A 20432-nucleotide genomic window follows, 5' to 3' on the forward strand; every position below is an offset into this window, starting at 1 on the left:
GGGTGTGCATGGAGGAGTGTCTTTCTAGGAAGCGTATTGCAATTAGACAGCATTGCTTAAGGCTGGGTCTCAGATTTGCTTGCCAAGAACAAAGCAAGATTTATTATGTGGACTAGACCTAAGAAAGACCTGTTCAGTAGGTTGTTTTCAGGAACACTGCTCTCTAGTGGTTGCTAAGATTTTCAGTCTTTTGCTTTTAAATTCATTTGCTTTAGTAAAATGGCAAAAAAAAATTATATATATATATACATTTGAATGATAATATCAAGAAACTCTGTTCATGTAAATCAGTGGTCCTCAACCTTTTTAACTTCTAGGTTGTACACTTGTAAAAATAAAGGTTACAATAGGGGTTTATCACAGTTTTTCCATAGAAGAACCTTTTTTGGTTCCCCAAATAACCTTTTAAAATAACCTTTTTTTTTTTTTTTTTTTAAGTGTGAAGGAACTTTAATAATCTAAAGAACCTTGTTTCCACTATAATTAACTTTTTGTTGAATGGAAAGATTCCATGAATGTTAAATGTTTTCCTTGGAAACCTGCCAATGAAACTTTTTTTTTTTTTCACAAAAATGGGGAGTGGCAATATTTTTAAAATGATATAAATGAATAAATTCCATAGTTTCAATAACTACTAAAATGTTCTTCAGAGTTTATGCTTTTTACTACCAATTAATTAACCAATTTAATAAACCATGACTTTTTCAGGTCTACAAATCACACTTTTAAAATTCCTCATATCCAAGTTTTCCTAGACCATGGGAACCATAAAAATGACAGTTGTTGAGGGAACGAATAAAAACGAAAAAACATGATTTCTATCTTGATTTTTAGCTGGTTTAAGCTGATTTTAAAGCTTATTTTGTTTTATTTTTAATCGTTTTAAGTCATCCTGGCCCCCTAGTTGAGGACCACTGATGTAAATTAGACATTCATGTAAACCTCTGTGACGTTAGAAAAAAAAACCCAACAACAACAAAAGCACTTCAGATTCAGAATTTGCCTTTATTCAGATTGACATGGACAATAGTTTCATCGTTATGGAATCTGAAGGCTTCACAGTTAAAATCACTTGCGTTGTTGCATTCACAACACTTAGAAACACAAAACCAAACCACAGGAGAGCATCGGTTTGTGGTGAGAAGGATGAAATTATGGTGATGGAGTAGAACACTATTTTGGGTGGTGGTTACGATTTAGGCGACCTCCTCCTCGCCCTCCTCTTCGAACTCGCCCTCTTCGGCGGTGGCGTCCTGGTACTGCTGGTACTCGGACACCAGGTCGTTCATGTTGCTCTCTGCCTCGGTGAACTCCATCTCGTCCATGCCCTCGCCGGTGTACCAGTGCAAGAAAGCTTTGCGGCGGAACATAGCGGTGAACTGCTCGGAAATTCGCTTGAAGAGCTCCTGGATGGCCGTGCTGTTGCCGATGAAAGTGGCTGCCATTTTGAGCCCGCGTGGTGGGATGTCGCAAACGGCGGTCTTGACATTGTTGGGAATCCACTCGACGAAGTAGCTGCTGTTCTTGTTTTGGACGTTCAGCATCTGTTCGTCCACCTCCTTCATGGACATGCGTCCGCGGAAGACGGCGGCCACGGTCAGGTAGCGGCCATGACGCGGGTCGCAGGCGGCCATCATGTTCTTGGCGTCGAACATCTGCTGCGTGAGCTCGGGAACTGAGAGCGAGCGGTACTGCTGGCTGCCTCGGCTGGTGAGTGGAGCGAAGCCGGGCATGAAGAAGTGGAGACGTGGGAAGGGCACCATGTTGACGGCCAGTTTGCGAAGGTCGGCGTTGAGCTGGCCGGGGAAGCGGAGGCAGGTTGTCACGCCACTCATGGTGGCGGAGACGAGATGGTTGAGGTCGCCGTAGGTCGGTGTGGTGAGCTTGAGAGTGCGGAAGCAGATGTCATAAAGAGCCTCGTTGTCGATGCAGTAGGTCTCGTCAGTGTTCTCCACCAGCTGGTGGACGGACAGCGTGGCGTTGTAAGGCTCCACCACGGTGTCGGACACCTTGGGCGAGGGCACCACGCTGAATGTGTTCATGATGCGGTCGGGATACTCCTCGCGGATCTTGCTTATGAGGAGGGTTCCCATGCCGGAGCCGGTGCCTCCGCCGAGAGAGTGAGTGAGCTGGAAGCCTTGCAAGCAGTCGCAGCTTTCTGCTTCCTTACGAACAACATCCAGTACTGAGTCCACCAGCTCTGCTCCTTCTGTGTAGTGACCTTTGGCCCAGTTGTTTCCAGCACCACTCTGACCTGCAAACATTACAATATGAGTTGAGCATTGACGGTTCCTTTCGGGGAAAAGTCAGTTTACTCTGCGGCCATATTTGCAACGCGTTCTGGGCAGAACTGCAACAAGTGCAACATGTCCCTGGATCAACATCTTTGTTGATCCTGGAACAACATTCCCAATCAACCAACCAACCAGGTTTGAGTGACAAGTTTACAGTTTATGTCAAGTTTAGGCTTACAACCAGGGTGAGGTGCTTCTACATCCAGTTATTCACCATCATTTCCCTATGATTTCAGGGATAACTTATGGGTAGGGTTAGGTTTAGGGGTAGGGATATGGTCAGGAACAAAATATCTTGACCCAGGATCGCGCCTAACTCTGCAAAATCAGGACTCCTGGCAGCTATAGCCGTGTTTCCATCGAAATTACCCAGAACAATTTGTCCCAGGAACTTTTTCCCCCAGACCTGTTGCTGTCTGCGTTTCCATCGAGGTCTAAAGTACCGTGAAGATTAGGCAAATTAATCCGGTGACGTAGGACTGCGCACTGCTACTTTACCGTTCCCGCTGGATTTCATCTTCTGAATTTAAGATTAATAAAGCCTGAACCTCGTTGTCGTTCTATTGGTCGTATTTTTTTACTTCATTGTTGATTCGAATAGCAAACAACTCTTACTGTATGTAACGCAACAGATTTAAATGCTGCGTGGAGTCAGCCAATAAAAATGTGGCATTTACTCAACCAATCAATGTGTTCAGTGCCCAAATCCAACCCCCGAAAGTGAAAAAGTACCTCTGAGGGAGAAATATTTACCCGGAACTTCATTTAGATCCTGGTTCCTACGGTGGAAACACACAGAGTACCACCCCAAAGTTCCTGGGGAAAGTTCCTGCGGTGGAAACGCGGCTTATTTTGGGCATCCAAGACCATGTCCTATCTACTTGAATGGGGGAATCCTGAAATCCTACTGTTCAAACTCGCATTTAAACATTTCAAATCAGCAATAAAATCTAGTGTCAATGAGAGTGTCAAATGCTAAAATAAAGTTTAAACAATGTATATCAGGTTGTTGTTCATGTGCAGACCTAAGCTTGCGTCAGGTTTCTAAGGGAACTGCAGCTTCTATGGCTCTCTTTTGGTTCTTTTATTTAGAAGGCGGGGCTTATTCCGCCATATATTTCGCATTACAAGTACATCTATAGTCTTTGGGGTGTTCATTCTGACACGAATTTGCAGGCATTCACCAAGTCAAATCTGAACTCCTAGCATCTAATAGAAGAGGCAAATTAATTTTTCATTCATTCAGTGTGGATTCATACCTACTAATTGCACTCATTACAATAGCCGCTTTCCGACCAAGTAGTTCTAGGAACTTAGTTCTAGGAACTGTCCACTTCTAAACAGTTCTATGAACTACTATCCCCTAAACTCGGTTTTGCTGTTTGCGTTCGCACTGGCCAAATGGCCATAGGAACTGGTAGGAGGGGTATGGGAGTGACGCAGGCACGGTGACTTTTATTTTGACGGCGCGACGGACCTTTATTTTGGCGGCGCTGAGAACGCCAGAGCAAACAATGCTCGCATTCTCTGTGTTTATTAGTTAGAAATCTGTCTAACAGTACAGTTTAATATGTTATTAGATAGAACTGTAATAGAAAGTAGACAGTAACGTTATATGAAAAAAAGGTTATTAGCCTATGTGGTTGATGTCCAGTGTTGCTAGCTGGGCAGATAAACAATCATGTTTGGCTTGGTCCCCTCAAAGTTGCGTTGGATTTTCTCTTCAGCATAAAGGTTTAGAGACCCATCTATCACTGTTTTCCATGTTTGTATAGTTAGTTTATGGAGTAAATATATAGGCTATAATCTGCGTGTTTACATTCTAGCTGTTTTAAAAATGGCGGGTGCTGGTGCTCCGCGTGCGTTCGGTCAATCAGCGTACACTAACGTCACGGATAGTTCCTATAGTGCTGGTTTAGACCCTACTGAAGTAGGACCTAAATTAGTTCCTACAAATGGAGTTCCTAGAACTAAAATCGTTCCTAGTTCCTGCGGTGCGAACACGCCGACATCCGGGTACTTTAGCCAATAGTTCTAGGAACTGTAAAAAGGTTCCTCCGGTCGGAAAGCGGCTAATGTGAATTCATACTCTACTTTTGTTATTTCCATCATTGTGCTGGTATTTGATGAACGCTTACCAAACACAAAGTTGTCAGGTCTAAATATCTGTCCAAAGGGTCCAGAACGAACTGAATCCATCGTGCCAGGCTCCAGGTCCACCAAGATAGCACGGGGAACATACTTCCCACCTAAACAGAGAGACAGATACAGTAGGTCAGACTGACCAGACCAGACCAGACAGGCAAAATGTCTGTACATACAACGAGGTTTAAATACAGTGCTCACATTTTGCATTACAAAAAACAACATTTTATTCAAATCAGCATAACAATTTAAGTGAAAAATTCAACTGAAACCTTGAATGAATTTCAACTGGTCTTTCTGTCTTCCTTTTGCTGTACTGATTGCAGCACTCGAGCTGTTTGTGTAAAGCCTGATGATCATAGAGGCTTTTCGCACCGGGTTATAGGAACTATAACCACCAGGGTGGTTCCTTGAGAACAATGCGTCGAAAAATTACGTCAACGACTGGAGAATAGAGGACGCCGTGATCAGAGCTGTGCTTTAGTTGTGTGTCATGGGTTTTGTGATAACTGAGATGGAGTAGACATACAGTTATGCGATTGAAATATTAAAAAAGAGGGCTGAGAGACGAAATCTCCTGCATCAACTTGCGGTGCTATATATCATTGAGGTTGAGAAAAGAACACAACACCGCAGACAAAGACGACAGGTAGGCCTTATCGCTCTTATTTTATGTTCATGGAGTAAGTATATGTAAATTGTATATAAAAATGGCTGGTGCCAGTGTTTCGTATGGCATGCGTTCGGCCAATCAGCATACACTTGCGTCACTGGTAGTTCCTATTGTGCTGGTTAGACGCTACTCTGAAGTAAGTATTTAGTCGCCACATAAGGTGTTCTTATAACTAAAATCGTTCCCAGTTCTTGCGGTGCAAACACGGCAAAAAGCGGTTACTTAGTTATGGTTAACGACAACAATAGTTATTGGAACTATGGAAAAGCCCCTCATGTTACACAACGTGATTTAAGAATAATCCGAAGAGCATCAGCTTGGTTTTCGTCATTCTTTAGTGCAAATGAGTTAACAATAGAGAAAAAAATTTGCTCTCATTTATTACATTTCATAATTTAAATCTAAACACTTTATTTCCACTTTTACATAGTATAATGTAATTATATAGGTAACACTTTATTTTAAGGTTTCCTTGTTACAGTGTAATTATACATTTAACTACTGTAACTTACAGGATTAGGGTTTAGTTTAGGGTTAGTTGCATGTAATGATGCATAATTTACTGATATTACTACGGTAACGTAACGTGTAACACGCTTTACAGTAAATATTTTGAATTAGCTTGTGTTTTTATATTCAGTTTTAAATGTTTTTATTTTATTTTAAAATATTTCAAAATGTTTAATTCATTATTTCAGGTTTTTTTTCCCCCAGTTTTAGAATTTCAGTTTTAGTAATTTTAGAACTTCAGCAGTTGCCAGTTATGCAACATTTCTTTTAATTTTATGTAGTCTAGGATTTTTATCAGATATTTATATTTTATTTTATATCTGCGTTTAATTTATCAAGTTGGTTTTAACAGTTATAGTTAACGATAACAATGCTACGTTTACATTCCAGATTGCCAATGCTGTCAGGGTTTTGGATCCCACTATATGTATGCTGTCACCAAATATAATATTTATTTAAATATTTAATAAAAATGCAGACTGTAACCTTTAAGATATATACTTTTTTTCTTTTTTTTTAATACCTGAGGCCTCATTGTAGTAAACACTGATCCTGTCAAGCTGCAGGTCACTGTCTCCATGATATGTTCCAGTAGGATCAATGCCGTGCTCATCACTGATAACCTCCCAGAACTGAGAGAGAGAGAGAGAGAGAGAGAGAGAGAGAGAGAGAGAGAGAGAGAGAGAGAGAGAGAGAGAGAGAGAGAGAGAGAGAGAGAGAGAGAACAGGGCGGAGGCCAGAGTGGGAGAGGCATAGAAACCGAGTAAAGAATCATATTTATCTGGTTAGAAATTTAAAAACCAAGAATGCAGCAAATATGTAGAGTTACAATTTTATGTAGGATATAAAAAAAAAAAACTTAATGATTAATGCTGACGAGCAAATTAAATGCATCCCACTATGTATAAATTGTGTGTGTTTTAAAAGAGTATCTCCAATTTATGTTTGGAACGTTTGGAATCTTGAGGATTACGTCAGTTTCACGGGTTCCAAAAATAATCCGAGGAATATCTATAACAATGTGATGTTATTTTCATTCAGCGATGTATGTTTCGAATGCATATGTCACTATATTATATGAATATGCAATCTATTTGCAAAATATTAAATACCAAAGTAGAATATTTTATTCCCATATGCTAATAAAGCGTTAAGTAGGTCATGATCGTCGATAGGAGGAACCAATCCAACAGTTCAATCTCATTGCCATCAATTACCCTGAAGGGTGTATATAAAGTCTAACTGTAATAAATGTGCCATGATGGCACGATTATCGCTATTATAAAAAGGGGAAACAGAAGGAATGTTTGATTCCCCATCGTACAATGATTGAGTTGTTTCCACTCCCAGTGTTCAGATTGGGCAAATGCGTCTTTAAATCCTGCATGCAGCTGATGGAAGCTTCTTTAAAGGCGGGTTTGTCGCCTCGGAGGGCATCGCGTGCATTTTTCCAATCTGAGCCGTCCGTTCTCAAACAAAGCAATTTATTTGTGCATTTTACCTTGGCTCCGATCTGGTTGCCGCACTGGCCGGCTTGCAGGTGCACAATCTCGCGCATGATGCAGCAGGAGGGACACTGGCGGGGCCGCGGGAATCGGACCGAGGGCTGTCTGTCTTCTGCACACTCACGGATTGAGCTGCTTTTTTTTTCTGCTCGTCTCTCTAATAACGCCCGCCTCTGAGCTCCGTTACTGGGCTGAACGTGTGGTGCAAGATAACGTCATCGCTGTGGCAACCGAGGCTGGAGGAGAGAAGGCTCCAGAAGCTTGGATGGAATGAGAAGCTCGTGGAGACACCGGGTATGCTGTGAGAGGATAGGCGACCAGGACCACTATTAAAGATACGACTGAAAAATATAGGAAAAGGGAAATAGAGAATGGCGTCTTAAGTTACAGTGAACCTGTGAATTTACTTTAAAATACATCTTAAATTGGTCTGGTTACTTTTACTTGAATATTATAAGTGAAAACACATTTGAGAAATATTAATATCAGAACCTGAAGTGTCTGAAATAACAAAGCAGGTGAAGTAAATGCATTTGATCGGGTTGCAATCCCAACAAAATGTTTATGAAGGAATTATTTTTTTTTTTTTTATGTTAAAAGTGCTCGCCCAAACTTTATATATTACAATATGAGAGATACGGATACATTAAACTGTAGTAAGAGTAAGAAGACACTCACATAACAAGGTGCCTAACCCTCCTTATTATACTGGTAGTGAACTTGTGAACTCAAGCTCTCATCAACAAAAACTCCCAGGAATTTTATCTCAATACACTCAATTGTAATTTTTGATAAATCCAGGGTATAATTTTTTACCACCAATTTTTTTTATAATAATAATATATATTATATTTAAAGATAATTTATTTAAATTAAACCAATTAGCATATGTGATTAGACCATAATTTACATTCTTAATCAATAAATGAAAATTTGAGTGAGAGTAGGAAGGTTGTGTCATCTGCAAACATTATTAGAGTAAGAATATTTGAAACATTTGACAAATCATGTATAAGGGTCCAAGAATGGACCCCTGAGGAACCCCACAGATTAATCTTGCTTTGCTAGAATAGCAACACTTAAAACAAACAAACAAACAAACTGTCTTCTATTACTTTTCCACTTAGTCTTAACTTAATTATTCAAATCTAATAATCTGTAGGCTACTATTCATACTATCCCTTGCTTACTCAGAGTTAAGATTAATTGATTGGTTTGAGTGCCAATTTGTCCAGCAAATAATTTTTAATTAAAAATGTTTTAATTAAAAATGATACAATTAGCCTACATTTAAATAATTAGAATGGTTCTTCTGCATTACAGAGATTGTTTTGTATTAATGAGATTTGCATGTGTGTCACAATGCATAAATAAAAACTTATATTAATATACACAATAATCATAAAAATAAAAGTTCTTTATTGGCATCAGTGGTTCCAGAAAGAGCCTTTAACATCATCTGAACCTTTCCACAAAAGGTTCTTTATTATGGAAAAAAGTTGTATTATATATAGTGGAAGGCTTGGATTTTTTAAAAGTTCTTTACACTAATGGTTCTTTTCACTGAAAGTTTTTTTTGGGGGTGGGGTACCATTCTTCTATGGCATCGCTGTAAAAGCCCCCTTTTGGAACCTTATTGTGTATATATTAATAATGGATTTAATGCGATGTATGGGCAGCAGAACTTAAATAGTGAAACCACACCTACTATTTGAATTAGACTATAGGAACGGGCTGTAGGAAGTGGATCAGCTACCATCCACTCTCTACATTATTCAACAATCACTTCTAGTTTTACTAGTTCAGAGTGCTCAGACCCCTCCCTCTCTACTGTTGCATGTCAAGACAGACACATTATCAGCGCTGTGCTCCATGAAACCAGAACACCTGTAAAGCTTTAGCTGAGATGTCTAACGCAGACAACAAGCCCTCCTCTTAAAACCCGAAAAAAAAGCGGTACCTGCTAAAGGACATGTCTGCAAACCTTCCCGAAGAGGACCTCTCCTGTCCCGTGTGCTGTGACATCTTCCAGGATCCGGTGCTTTTGCCATGTAGCCACAGTTTCTGCAGGAGCTGTCTGGAGCACTTCTGGGAGAACGCAGTCTTTCGCAGCTGCCCCGTCTGCAGGAGAAAAGCCTCCAAGAAAAGCCCACTTTCAAACCGGGCCCTCAAAAACCTGTGTGAAGCTTTTCAGCTGGGGAAAGGCCAGGGCAGTGCGCCTGGATCAAACACCCTGTGCTGGAGACATGGGGAAAAGCTCAAACTCTTCTGTCTGGTGGATCAGGAGCCCATCTGCGTGGTGTGCCAAGCCTCAAAAATGCACAAAGGTCACGACTGCTCTCCCACGGAAGAGGCGGCTGTGGACTGCAAGGTAGAGTTTGACAGAGCCACATTGTTTCGACACACTGTGTAACATTGTGTTGCTGTTCTCAAGATTTACAGCAGCAGGGCATAAGAATGCTGTTTATCAAGTTTGCTTTGACATTATCACAGTGTTCGGCCAAAAAGATCATGGCAGGCTTTCAAACAACACCTTCTTCATTCCCCTTGTTCGAGCTCCCATTGTGGCATGTGCGTCCTATTGTATTCTGGGAAAATGTGATCAACTCCATCCAAAATGTGACATAAATCTTTCAAAGTGTACTTGCACCGTTGGATTAGGGTAGTGCTGGAAAGAGAAGTTTGTATTGAAAAAGTGCTTCAGTTGTTTATATAGTTTTTCTGCACTGGTTGTTCTCATCTAGTGGGCTGTAGGTCTGTTCTGAAAAAAGACACAATGCTGAATGCAAATGCAACAAACCATGTTGGCCTAGTTTCACAGACAGGACTTAGATTAAGTCAGAATTAGGCCTTTTTTGACATTTATGTCTTTAAGTAGCTTTTATAAACTTGCTTTAGACAAAAACATTACTGGTGTGCATCTTGAGGGCGTGGCAACTCCCAAACATTCAAGATAACTCTCGACTGTTATGTTTTTGGTGTCATTTGAAATGTCTCAAAGTGAGTGGTGCAGATATCTCATATCCAGATAGATAAAATAAAAGGTAATAAGGTTTAGAGAAGTTTAGAGAAAACTGGTTAAGCCATTTGAGGGTGGTCTCCCCCATCCCCCATGTCAACTGGTCAGGAGGATAAAGGAAGGTGTCCTCCCTCTCTCTGACTCGCTTCTTTGCTGGACAGGAATGGAATAGGTGGTCTCTCTCTCTCTCTCTCTCTCTCTCTCTCTCGTACAAGCTGGGTAAGATTATTTGGTGTAACCAATGTATAACCATGTTCTAGATATTTGAATTGATTGTGGAATTGATCTCTGATATCTGAAATATTAAATTGTTACATGTGATTATTCTAACTGATTTTGACATTGGTCATTTAATGGTTAAAAGGAATAGTCATACATTCGCTCACTTTTAGTGAGGCACAGATGTTATTAAAACCTTTCATTTATGGAGTCAGATGAATTAACGAGTAAATACATATGATTAATGTATTATAAATTTAACCAACCAATACTTTGCATGAGTGAGGACAGAACACGTGATAACCTTCCCTGTGTTTTGGCCAACCGGCTTTGGACCAATATATCGGGCCTTACAATATAACTCTGAATGTGTTTGGCTGAAAGAAGAATGTTTTGAGAGTGAGTAAATTATGGGATAATTTTCATTTTTGGGTGAACTAACCCTTTAAGCCTTGTCTGTGAAACTGGGCAATAATAAGGCATTGTTAGGACAGCGAAATAAATAAACATATTAACTTTTAATTTTGATGCCCAAAGCAAAATCTCGTTCCTGAAGCACTGTTTGAGCACATTACGGTAACACTTTACTTGAAGGGGTGTGCATAAGATTGACATGACACATGTCATGAATATGAAGGAGGTTTTATGCATGTTGAAAAATGAAAAATTGTCATTAAGTGTCATTCGCTCAATTATGACATTTTTTTGTGTGTGCAAATATGACATTGTTTGAGATGTCTTTGTTGTGACAACTTGACATAAACCAATACATCATTACCCGTCAGTGTCTTTGTCATGACAACTTGACATAAACCAATTCATCATAACCTGTCATAAACAATAAACATGACATAGCAGATTAATCATCAAACTTCATCAAACATCAAAATCAAGAAACGACTTAGCTTTATGGGTTAACATTACATTAAACTGTCATGTGGTTGGTTTTGACATTGGCTGTCATGAGGCCATTATAACTGTGTCATGAATATATTTCTGACCACTTTTTTTTAATATTAGTTATAAAATAATTTGACAGTATTAACACTTAATGACATTTTAATGGCAAATTAAATTCATATCACTGTAGTTGAGGTCAAGAAAAATATTCATGACACTGTTATAAAATAATTTGACAGAGTATTAACACTTAATGAGATTTTAATGACAAAACGGGGGGAAAAAAGTGGTCAGAAATATAATGTAATGTTAAACCATAAAGCTAAGTAGTTTCTTAAGTTTGATGATTAATCTGCTATGTCATGTTTATGACATATTTATGACAGGTTATGTTGTCTTGGTAATGTCAAGTTGTCATGACAAAGACACTGACAGGTAATGATGTATTGGTTTATGTCAAGTTGTCATAACAAAGACATCTCAATCAATGTCATTTGCATTAAACATTTTTTTGATAATTGAGCGAATGACACTTAATGACAGTTATCATAAACATGCATAAAACAATAAATGTGTCATGTCATGATTATGAAGGTGTCATGTCAGTCTTATGCACACCCCTTCAAGTATTACCCACATGGCATTGAGAAATATATCCTTAGTTTTACTTTAAAGAAAGATATTTCATTTGCAGGATGAACTGTGTGCTGCCATGAAGATACTGCAACATAAGCTGGAATTATACAATAAAGCGAGACAATCTTCAGCCTTTACTTTGGAGCACATTAAGGTAAATATTTTATTTGATCAGATAAGTGACTTTTGCCAGAAGGTCAGTCAGTAGATTTCTTCAATGTCAGTTATTTGTCTTAGAATCAGGCTCAGCGGGTTGAGAGACAGATGAAGGATGAGTTTCTCAAGCTTCATCAGTTTCTGTATGAGGAGGAAGAGCGCAGGTTATCAGGACTGAAGGAGGAGGAAGAGCGGCGGGTCGCGGCCGTGAAGAACAGAGACGATGATAATGGACGGAGGATATCATCTCTTACAGACATGATCAGGAAAATGGAGCAAACCATGAACGCTGAAGATTTAACATTGCTGCAGGTGAGAATTTTAAAATATATTTGAATAACATGTTCTCGTTCTTCCGTTCCTTCATTCATTCACCTTTCTCTTTTACAGAACTTCAAAGCTACAATAGAGGGGTAAGAACATCTATGACTTTCTTTTCGTTACTTGGTAACACTTTACAATAAGGTTCATTAGTTAACATTAGTTAACTACCTTAGTTAACATGAACTGAGAACAAACAATACTTCTACAACATTTATTAATCTTCGTTCATATTCATTTCAACATTTACTAATACATTGTTAAAATCAAAGGTTGTATTTTTTTAACATTAGTTAATGCACGGTGAACTAACATGAACAAACAATGAACAGCTGGATTTTTTATTAACTAACATTAACAAAGATGAATAAATACTGTAACAAACGTATTTCTCTTTTTTAGTTCATGTTAGTTAATACATAAACTAATGAATTAATGAAGTGTTACCTGTTACTTTTTTTCCTTTGCTTTCTCCTTTTTTGTTTTTGCTATTGCTTCTAATTCAGTGGTTCTGTGAAAATTGTGAGTCGCAACCTAAAAATGGTTGCATTCACAGAGGGGAACCATACACAGTACAAAAATATGCTCTCTGTGTCATTCTTTTATGTATGTGTTTGGATTTAAATAGGGAAATGCTTAAGAGTCTATGATTTGATCATTATTGCAGTTATTGTTATGTTTCTAGCATGTTTTATGTTTGGCAACATTTCTTCTAACACTAACTGATGGAGTGTGTAGCTTTTCACATCACGGCCATATTCCAGGATGACAATGTCAAGATTCATCAGGCTCAAACTGTGAAAGAATGGTCAGGAGGGAGCATGAAGGATCATTTTCACACATGAATTGGCATGTCTGAGTCCAGAACTTAAATTCATTGAAAGTCTTTGGGATGTGCTGGAGGAGACTTTACAGAGTGCTGGACTCTTGCATTGTCAATACAAGATCTTGACCAAAAATTGATGCACCTCTTGATGGAAATAAATGTTGTGATGTTATTTCCATCAAGAGGTGCCTCCATTTTTGGTCAAGATCTTGTATGTGTTACAATTGGTTGCAGAAATGAAGGAAGCAGGATCTACGTGCAGCAGCTTTATTAAAAAACAAACTCAAACTTCACAAAATTATCTCAGAACAAGAATAGAACAACCAACGCAACATTAAGAACTGACAAAGAACAAGACAGAACACAGGGATTAAGTAGACAGAATTAACTGAAGAGCAAATTAACAAGACACACCTGAACTGAACTAACAATCAATCAAACATTATAGAGACAAACAGACAGGGGCGGATGAAGAAAGAACTGAACTAATTTACAGATAAACTAAACAGAACAGAACAGAACAAACTGACATTGTGACATTATGAATTGTGTGTGTGTGTGTGTGTATATACACTCACCTAAAGGATTATTAGGAACACCTGTTCAATTTCTCATTAATGCAATTATCTAATCAACCAATCACATGGCAGTTGCTTCAATGCATTTAGGGGTGTGGTCCTGGTCAAGACAATCTCCTGAACTCCAAACTGAATGTCAGAATGGGAAAGAAAGGTGATTTAAGCAATTTTGAGCGTGGCATGGTTGTTGGTGCCAGACGGGCCGGTCTGAGTATTTCACAATCTGGTCAGTTACTGGGATTTTCACGCACAACCATTTCTAGGGTTTACAAAGAATGGTGTGAAAAGGGAAAAACATCCAGTATGCGGCAGTCCTGTGGGCGAAAATGCCTTGTTGATGCTAGAGGTCAGAGGAGAATGGGCCGACTGATTCAAGCTGATAGAAGAGCAACTTTGACTGAAATAACCACTCGTTACAACCGAGGTATGCAGCAAAGCATTTGTGAAGCCACAACACGCACAACCTTGAGGCGGATGGGTTACAACAGCAGAAGACCCCACCGGGTACCTCTCATCTCCACTACAAATAGGAAAAAGAGGCTACAATTTGCACGAGCTCACCAAAATGTTTCCTGGTCTGATGAGTCTCAATTTCTGTTGAGACATTCAGATGGTAGAGTCAGAATTTGGCGTAAACAGAATGAGAACATGGATCCATCATGCCTTGTTACCACTGTGCAGGCTGGTGGTGGTGGTGTAATGGTATGGGGGATGTTTTCTTGGCACACTTTAGGCTCCTTAGTGCCAATTGGGCATCGTTTAAATGCCACGGCCTACCTGAGCATTGTTTCTGACCATGTCCATCCCTTTATGACCACCATGTACCCATCCTCTGATGGCTACTTCCAGCAGGATAATGCACCATGTCACAAAGCTCGAATCATTTCAAATTGGTTTCTTGAACATGACAATGAGTTCACTGTACTAAAATGGCCCCCACAGTCACCAGATCTCAACCCAATAGAGCATCTTTGGGATGTGGTGGAACGGTAGCTTCGTGCCCTGGATGTGCATCCCACAAATCTCCATCAACTGCAAGATGCTATCCTATCAATATGGGCCAACATTTCTAAAGAATGCTTTCAGCACCTTGTTGGATCAATGCCACGTAGAATTAAGGCAGTTTTGAAGGCGAAAGGGGGTCAAACACAGTATTAGTATGGTGTTCCTAATAATCTTTTAGGTGAGTGTAATATATATATATAAATATATATATTATTTTATTATTATTATTATTATTTGCAGAACATGGAGCACATTGCAGGATCCAGAATGCATGTCTGGATCTTTGTTGGATGAATCTAAATATCTTGGGAATCTAAAGTACAAGGTCTGGGAGAGCATGCAGGCAGTTGCACCTTACAGTAAGTACCTCTTTAAAGTAAAGGACACATGTTGGTTTATTTTGAAACCCTATGTTGGGTTAATGTTGTCAATTTATTTTGCTGCATAGTTATAAGTATTTAAAGCTGGGTTAATCATGGATGATAGGACCACATACTGCATATTGGGATTTTGTGATGTCATATTAGCTATAATTCAATCAAACTACAATAAAATTATTCAAAGAAAGAATGGTTTGAATCATTATCAAACAATATTGAAACAAAACAAACTTGGACTCAAAACTTTAATTCAAAGTATTAAATCCCAAACTAGTAAAGGTGCATGGTGCAAGAAAAAAAAGGTGCAAAATGCATAGTGTCCCAAAGTTGTCACCTTTTATTGAATTTCTGTTTTAAAGCCAAAATATGGCATTTAGCCTATATGATTTGAACAGAATCAAATGCAGAGATGATGTGTGTTCCCACGTCGGTTCAAAATTGAAAAGTATATAATGACAACAACAACAAAAAAAAAAGCCAAGTGTTGAGCAATGTATTAGAAGGGTCAATTATTCTGCCGAATTAAATTCAGTCAAGTTTCACAATGCCAATTTTAACAAACCCAAATCAAGGTTTTGAAAATACCAACACTACAAAGATGACTGGGTTTTCAAAAAGTACTATATGTCTTCCGGCTGCTCCAGTTTCCCCCACAGTCCAGAGACATGCAAGTCAGATGGATATGCCAAACTGTCATAAAAATGTGTGTAAATGTAAATGTGTTTGTGTCTGGGTTGTGTCAAGAAGGACATCCGGCACAAAACCTATGCCAAATCAAATGTTACTGTCAAGCGTACAGTGAAAATTTGGCTTATTTAACATCAATTCTCACATAACAACTCAGAGTCAGAAACACAAATGATTGGGTTTTCATGTCACTACCAGGCAATAACCTAATTTTTAAATAAAGTCTTGTAAACGCACTTTACTTGCGTTGCTAGGACAATTGGTTCATTCAATTAAGTTGATTTTTGTGAGTTATCAGCATATCAGTGAGTGTGTGTATATATAAACATGCTCACTGTATGTTTTCAACATCTGCCTTCTTTTGTCAGGCCCAATAATTCTGGACCCAAACACAGCCCACCCTTGCTTGACGCTCTCCGATGACCTCACCAGTCTCCACTATAGCACCCCAAACCAAGGGCTCCCCAGTAACCCTGAGCGTTTCCACATCAGCGCAGAGGTGCTGGGCTGCACTGCCTTTAACTCAGCAAGCCACAGCTGGGAGGTCGAGGTTGGTGACAACGAGGACTGGATCCTGGGCCTGGCCAGCGAGCGTGTGAAGAGAAATCAGGAAGTACCTGCGAGACCAGAGAATGGCTTCTGGACCATCTGCCTTCGTGATGGGCAATACAGGGCTATGGCATCACCCCCAACATCTCTAAAAGTGGAGGACAAACTGCAGAGGGTCTTGGTTCAGCTGAACTGGGACAGAGGGGAAGTGATTTTTTCAAAGCCTTCATGTCAGGAAATTATATACGCTTTCAAACAGGTCTTTACAGAAAAGTTATTGCCATACTTTTACACGCAGAGCAAGCATCCTTTGCGAATTCTATCCAAGCCTGTGTTGGTGTCTTCATGAGAGAGAGAAAAACTTCTCAGTTTTTAGTACATCGATGTCGTGTAAACATGTTAAAGGAGAACTCTGCAACTCTAGCGAACTCTAGTCACTTCTTCGCTGATTTTCCCTTTTGTTGTCGCATGTTTTCCCCACGAGCTCCCCCTACAGCTGTGGGGGGGGCGTATATTTCACAACACAGTCGTAAAAAACTCACTTGCGGCGGCCTCCTCCCCCTCTCTACCGCTGCTCATGTGCGTTTGTTTTGATCGGAGCAAGCCAACTGTATCGTGTGGAGCTATGTCTACCGAGGTGGGTAATCTGGTAATACATCATACATGCGTGTTTGTTTATGTCGAATTGCCGTAAAGCAATTTGTGTTTCGCGCTCGTTCTCGTTCTAGTTCTCGCTTGTCACGAGACTTCCAATTTCTATCTTGCCGGGACGGTAGTCCCCAAGTTGCAAGGTTGGTTTTCCGCCTGGGAACGCTGGGGGGAGCGGGGAAAGTCACCAATATCACCAGAAAAGGTTGTTTAACCATCCAAATGATTTCTAGACAGTTTTATTAAGTTAAAAAAGTTACCAAGTTTTCCTTTAATGTGCCTGTGACCTTGTCTTACAATTTTGATTTCTACACATTAATTTGCAAGCTTATCTTTATTGCTATTAAAAAACATTAAAACAAATGCACATTGTTTTCTGAATCTGTCAGTGATAACTTCTTGTGATTGGTCGTAAGTGTTATCCAATTGCGTGCGGTGAGATTTTCAAATGCATGCTTGGTGCCGCCCCTCGAGCTGGCCGATTTTCATTAGTCGACGCCAGACCATTAATCTTTCAGATTTAGGTCTGGATTTCCAGGCTAACATCCTACGTCATACATGGTCAAGTCTTTTGGCGTAAGTCAACTTGCGTACGGCCGTCTGTCGGAAGCTAGTTATTTTAGTCGATAAAGTTTTAAATATGGAAATTTTCCTACAAGAACGTAACACTTTGGGACACTTTTATGATGAATAGATGCACTTGTATGGACTTGGACTGCCATTATAAAGCTTGGAAAAGCCAGGACATTTTTTAATATAACTCTGATTGTATTCGTCTGAAAAAAGAATGTCATATACACCTAGGATGGCATGGGCTAATTTTCATTTTTGGGTGAACTATCCCTTTAAGTTCAACAGTTATTGTAGATGCAAAATTAATAGTGTCCCATAACTGTCACTTTTTCTCTGTTTTGAGAAACAGAAATTCTCCGTTTTGAAGGCTAAATATTTGATTTAGCCTGCATTATTTGAGCAGAAAGAAAGGATTTTTTGAATAGGCCTACTGGTTGTTGAGCAAATCCATCCAAAATTTGACACAATATATAGAATATATTCATTTAAATGTCAACCCTTTTGTGAAACGTGCTAGGGAATCTATGTTAAGAGCTGCAGACAAACGTCTCTGATTCACAAAATGGGTTTCCAAATGCAGATTGTTTGTTCTCGCTTCAGTTCATCATTTTAAATAGTAAATAGCCCTAATGTTTATTTTTTATTTTTTATTTGTGGCAGGGTTTTTCCCCTGAAGAAACACAAATGGTGTTATCAAAAAGTCAATTTCCGCTGTTGCAGGACGATCGCTGGCAGTTGAGTTCAGTTGAAATTTAGCTTGGTTTATTATAAGAATTTATACTATATCAGGATTTGAACACAGCCTGCATGCATGCATACTATAAAGTACACCACTTGACTATCATGACTCACAGCCACAGGAAAATGTGCCAGAACTGTAACTGGTGTCCCTTCAAAAAAACCGAGGTGCATGACATCCCTGCATGTAAGATCTTATCGCCCTTATTGGGTGCATGTATTGCAGTTATGAATGTTATCCAGATCTTAACTCACCTGTAACCTAGTTTTCAATGAGTAGGAGAGCCAGGATACCCTGGCGGAGGACTGGGCCCAATAAGACTGGGCCCAATAAGCTTGAAACCTGAGCCACTGGATGTACTGATGATGAGTCAAAACAACAAAACCACATGTTGGTACATTGGGATCACATGTAAACGTACATTCATCGATTTAAGGAAATGGTCAAGGATGACAAATACGAAAAAATGTTTGAACAAATTTATTTCTGGGGTCCATTAAAAACAGAAAAAAAAAAAAAAAAATCCTAATTTTTGCTCTGTTACACATGGGGGCGCCACAACTCTTTAAATGAACCTTTTGTTTTATTTAGAATTCATAAAATATAATATTAATGCTTGGAAAGTTGCAAATCTTGTGTATTTGCATAATGAAAGATTTGATATTCAGAATTCAGTGTTACAATTCAAAGACATAACAGAGATAGAGTCTAAAACCTCCAGAACAATAATTATTTTTGCTACAAAGATCCAAGTTTAATTTATAATAGATTATATGATTATATAGAAGGATTATTGCAAACCTAAGAGCTATGCAAATGCAGTACTATTAGGCTACAGTAGGATGTTAAATATTTCAAGCAATATTTCAGACATTATTTCAGGCAGAAGTTATCATTCCTTTAAGGGCTTGTCTTGTTTCTTGCAGCTTAACTTCTTCACACAAGAATCAGGCAAGAATGGTACTTTCTCCAAGCGGGACAAATAAGTTAAGGGCTGGATAGTGCTGCTGATGTTTAAAAAGGCATAACCCACTGGCTGCACATAGCAAGTGAAGATCTGATGTGGATAGTGGTCTTCAAAGGGGAACAGAGCAACTGGAGGGAGATAGTTGCTCACGATGATGATCAAGATAGACAGCACCATTTTAAACGCCTTTCTTTTCATAGGATGCATCTCATCTTTACCAGAGCCTCGTGAGCGTTTCAGGGCCCAGAGGATGGCCACGTTACACACCATCATCCAGGTGAAAGCAAACAAAACCTCACCAGTGAAAACCTTTTCAAAGTTGGGCAGGCCACCAACGGTTTTGGCCGAAGCATAAGCAAACGTGAGCAGCAGAACCATGATGCTCAGGCCGATCCTGTATTTGATGTCCTTCAACTGTCCGAATGCGATGGGGAAGAGAACGGCTATAAATCGATCCAGACAGACACACGAGAGGAAGAGCGGCCCGCTGGTGTCCTTAACGCCAAAGGAGAACTTCAGAGCCATCCAACCCATGGCACTCCTCCAGTGGTAGAGATTGAGGAATGCTATGATTGTCATAAATCCGAAGTAGGCGTCCATGAAAGCCAGGCAGCCCAGGAAGATGTCAGAAGTTGAAGGCTCCTTTCGGGTGTTTATTAGGTTTGCAATGACCAGGATGTTGGCAGGTATTCCTATGATCACATTGAAGGACTGCATAGTTAGGTCAAAAAGGATACCACTCACCATTTGTTCGCACCCTTCAAACACACTGAAGGCGTGCGTCGCATTGACTGAATCGGTCATTAGGTTAGAGGAATTCAGGTTGCTTTTGAGGATGTATCTTGCTCTTGTGTTGTGACATAGTCGACCCTCCATGACTTCTAAGGAACTGAAACCAATGAATGAAATTCTGGAGGAGGAGAAAATGACATTCTAAAGATAATTGAACATATTTGACATGGAAATATAATTAGGTGTTCCTGTTAACATTAATGATATATGTTTTAGAAATGGATATCAGATTTAGATTATTTTATACTAAATAGAGCCTTGAATGGTGAAGTGTTTATTTTAGGGCTGACCAAACCTGCTCCTGGAGGGC

The 20432-nt window shown here is 39.5% G+C and overlaps 3 protein-coding genes across 3 annotated transcripts; 1 reads left to right on the top strand and 2 right to left on the bottom strand.

Moving 5' to 3' along the window:
* Nucleotides 1-435: 435 nt before the first annotated feature.
* tubb4bl (tubulin, beta 4B class IVb-like) lies at nucleotides 436-9529 on the bottom strand. Its single transcript, XM_084420922.1, has 5 exons — nucleotides 9088-9529; nucleotides 7124-7468; nucleotides 6146-6254; nucleotides 4433-4543; nucleotides 436-2254 (listed from the first exon to the last, which is right to left on the bottom strand). Exons 2-5 carry the CDS (start codon nucleotides 7178-7180, stop codon nucleotides 1197-1199), a joined length of 1335 nt encoding a protein of 444 aa, XP_084277048.1. The 5' UTR covers nucleotides 7181-7468; nucleotides 9088-9529; the 3' UTR covers nucleotides 436-1196.
* On the top strand, nucleotides 9100-17396 carry LOC311298115 (zinc-binding protein A33; the record flags this gene model as incomplete). The annotated part of the gene is made up of 6 exons (XM_084420807.1): nucleotides 9100-9498; nucleotides 11960-12055; nucleotides 12139-12369; nucleotides 12448-12470; nucleotides 15028-15146; nucleotides 16223-17396. The coding sequence occupies 6 exons, from the start codon at nucleotides 9100-9102 to the stop codon at nucleotides 16750-16752; spliced, it is 1398 nt and encodes a 465-aa protein (XP_084276933.1). The 3' UTR covers nucleotides 16753-17396.
* A 1859-nt stretch (nucleotides 17397-19255) lies between these two features.
* Nucleotides 19256-20206, bottom strand: LOC311304810 (G-protein coupled receptor 183-like; the record flags this gene model as incomplete). Its single annotated transcript, XM_084432070.1, has 1 exon — nucleotides 19256-20206. One exon carries the CDS (start codon nucleotides 20204-20206, stop codon nucleotides 19256-19258), a length of 951 nt encoding a protein of 316 aa, XP_084288196.1.
* Nucleotides 20207-20432: the final 226 nt, after the last annotated feature.

This window comes from Rutilus rutilus (genome assembly GCF_951802725.1).
Source record: "Rutilus rutilus genome assembly, chromosome: 1".
Taxonomy (NCBI): Eukaryota; Metazoa; Chordata; class Actinopteri; order Cypriniformes; family Leuciscidae; genus Rutilus; species Rutilus rutilus.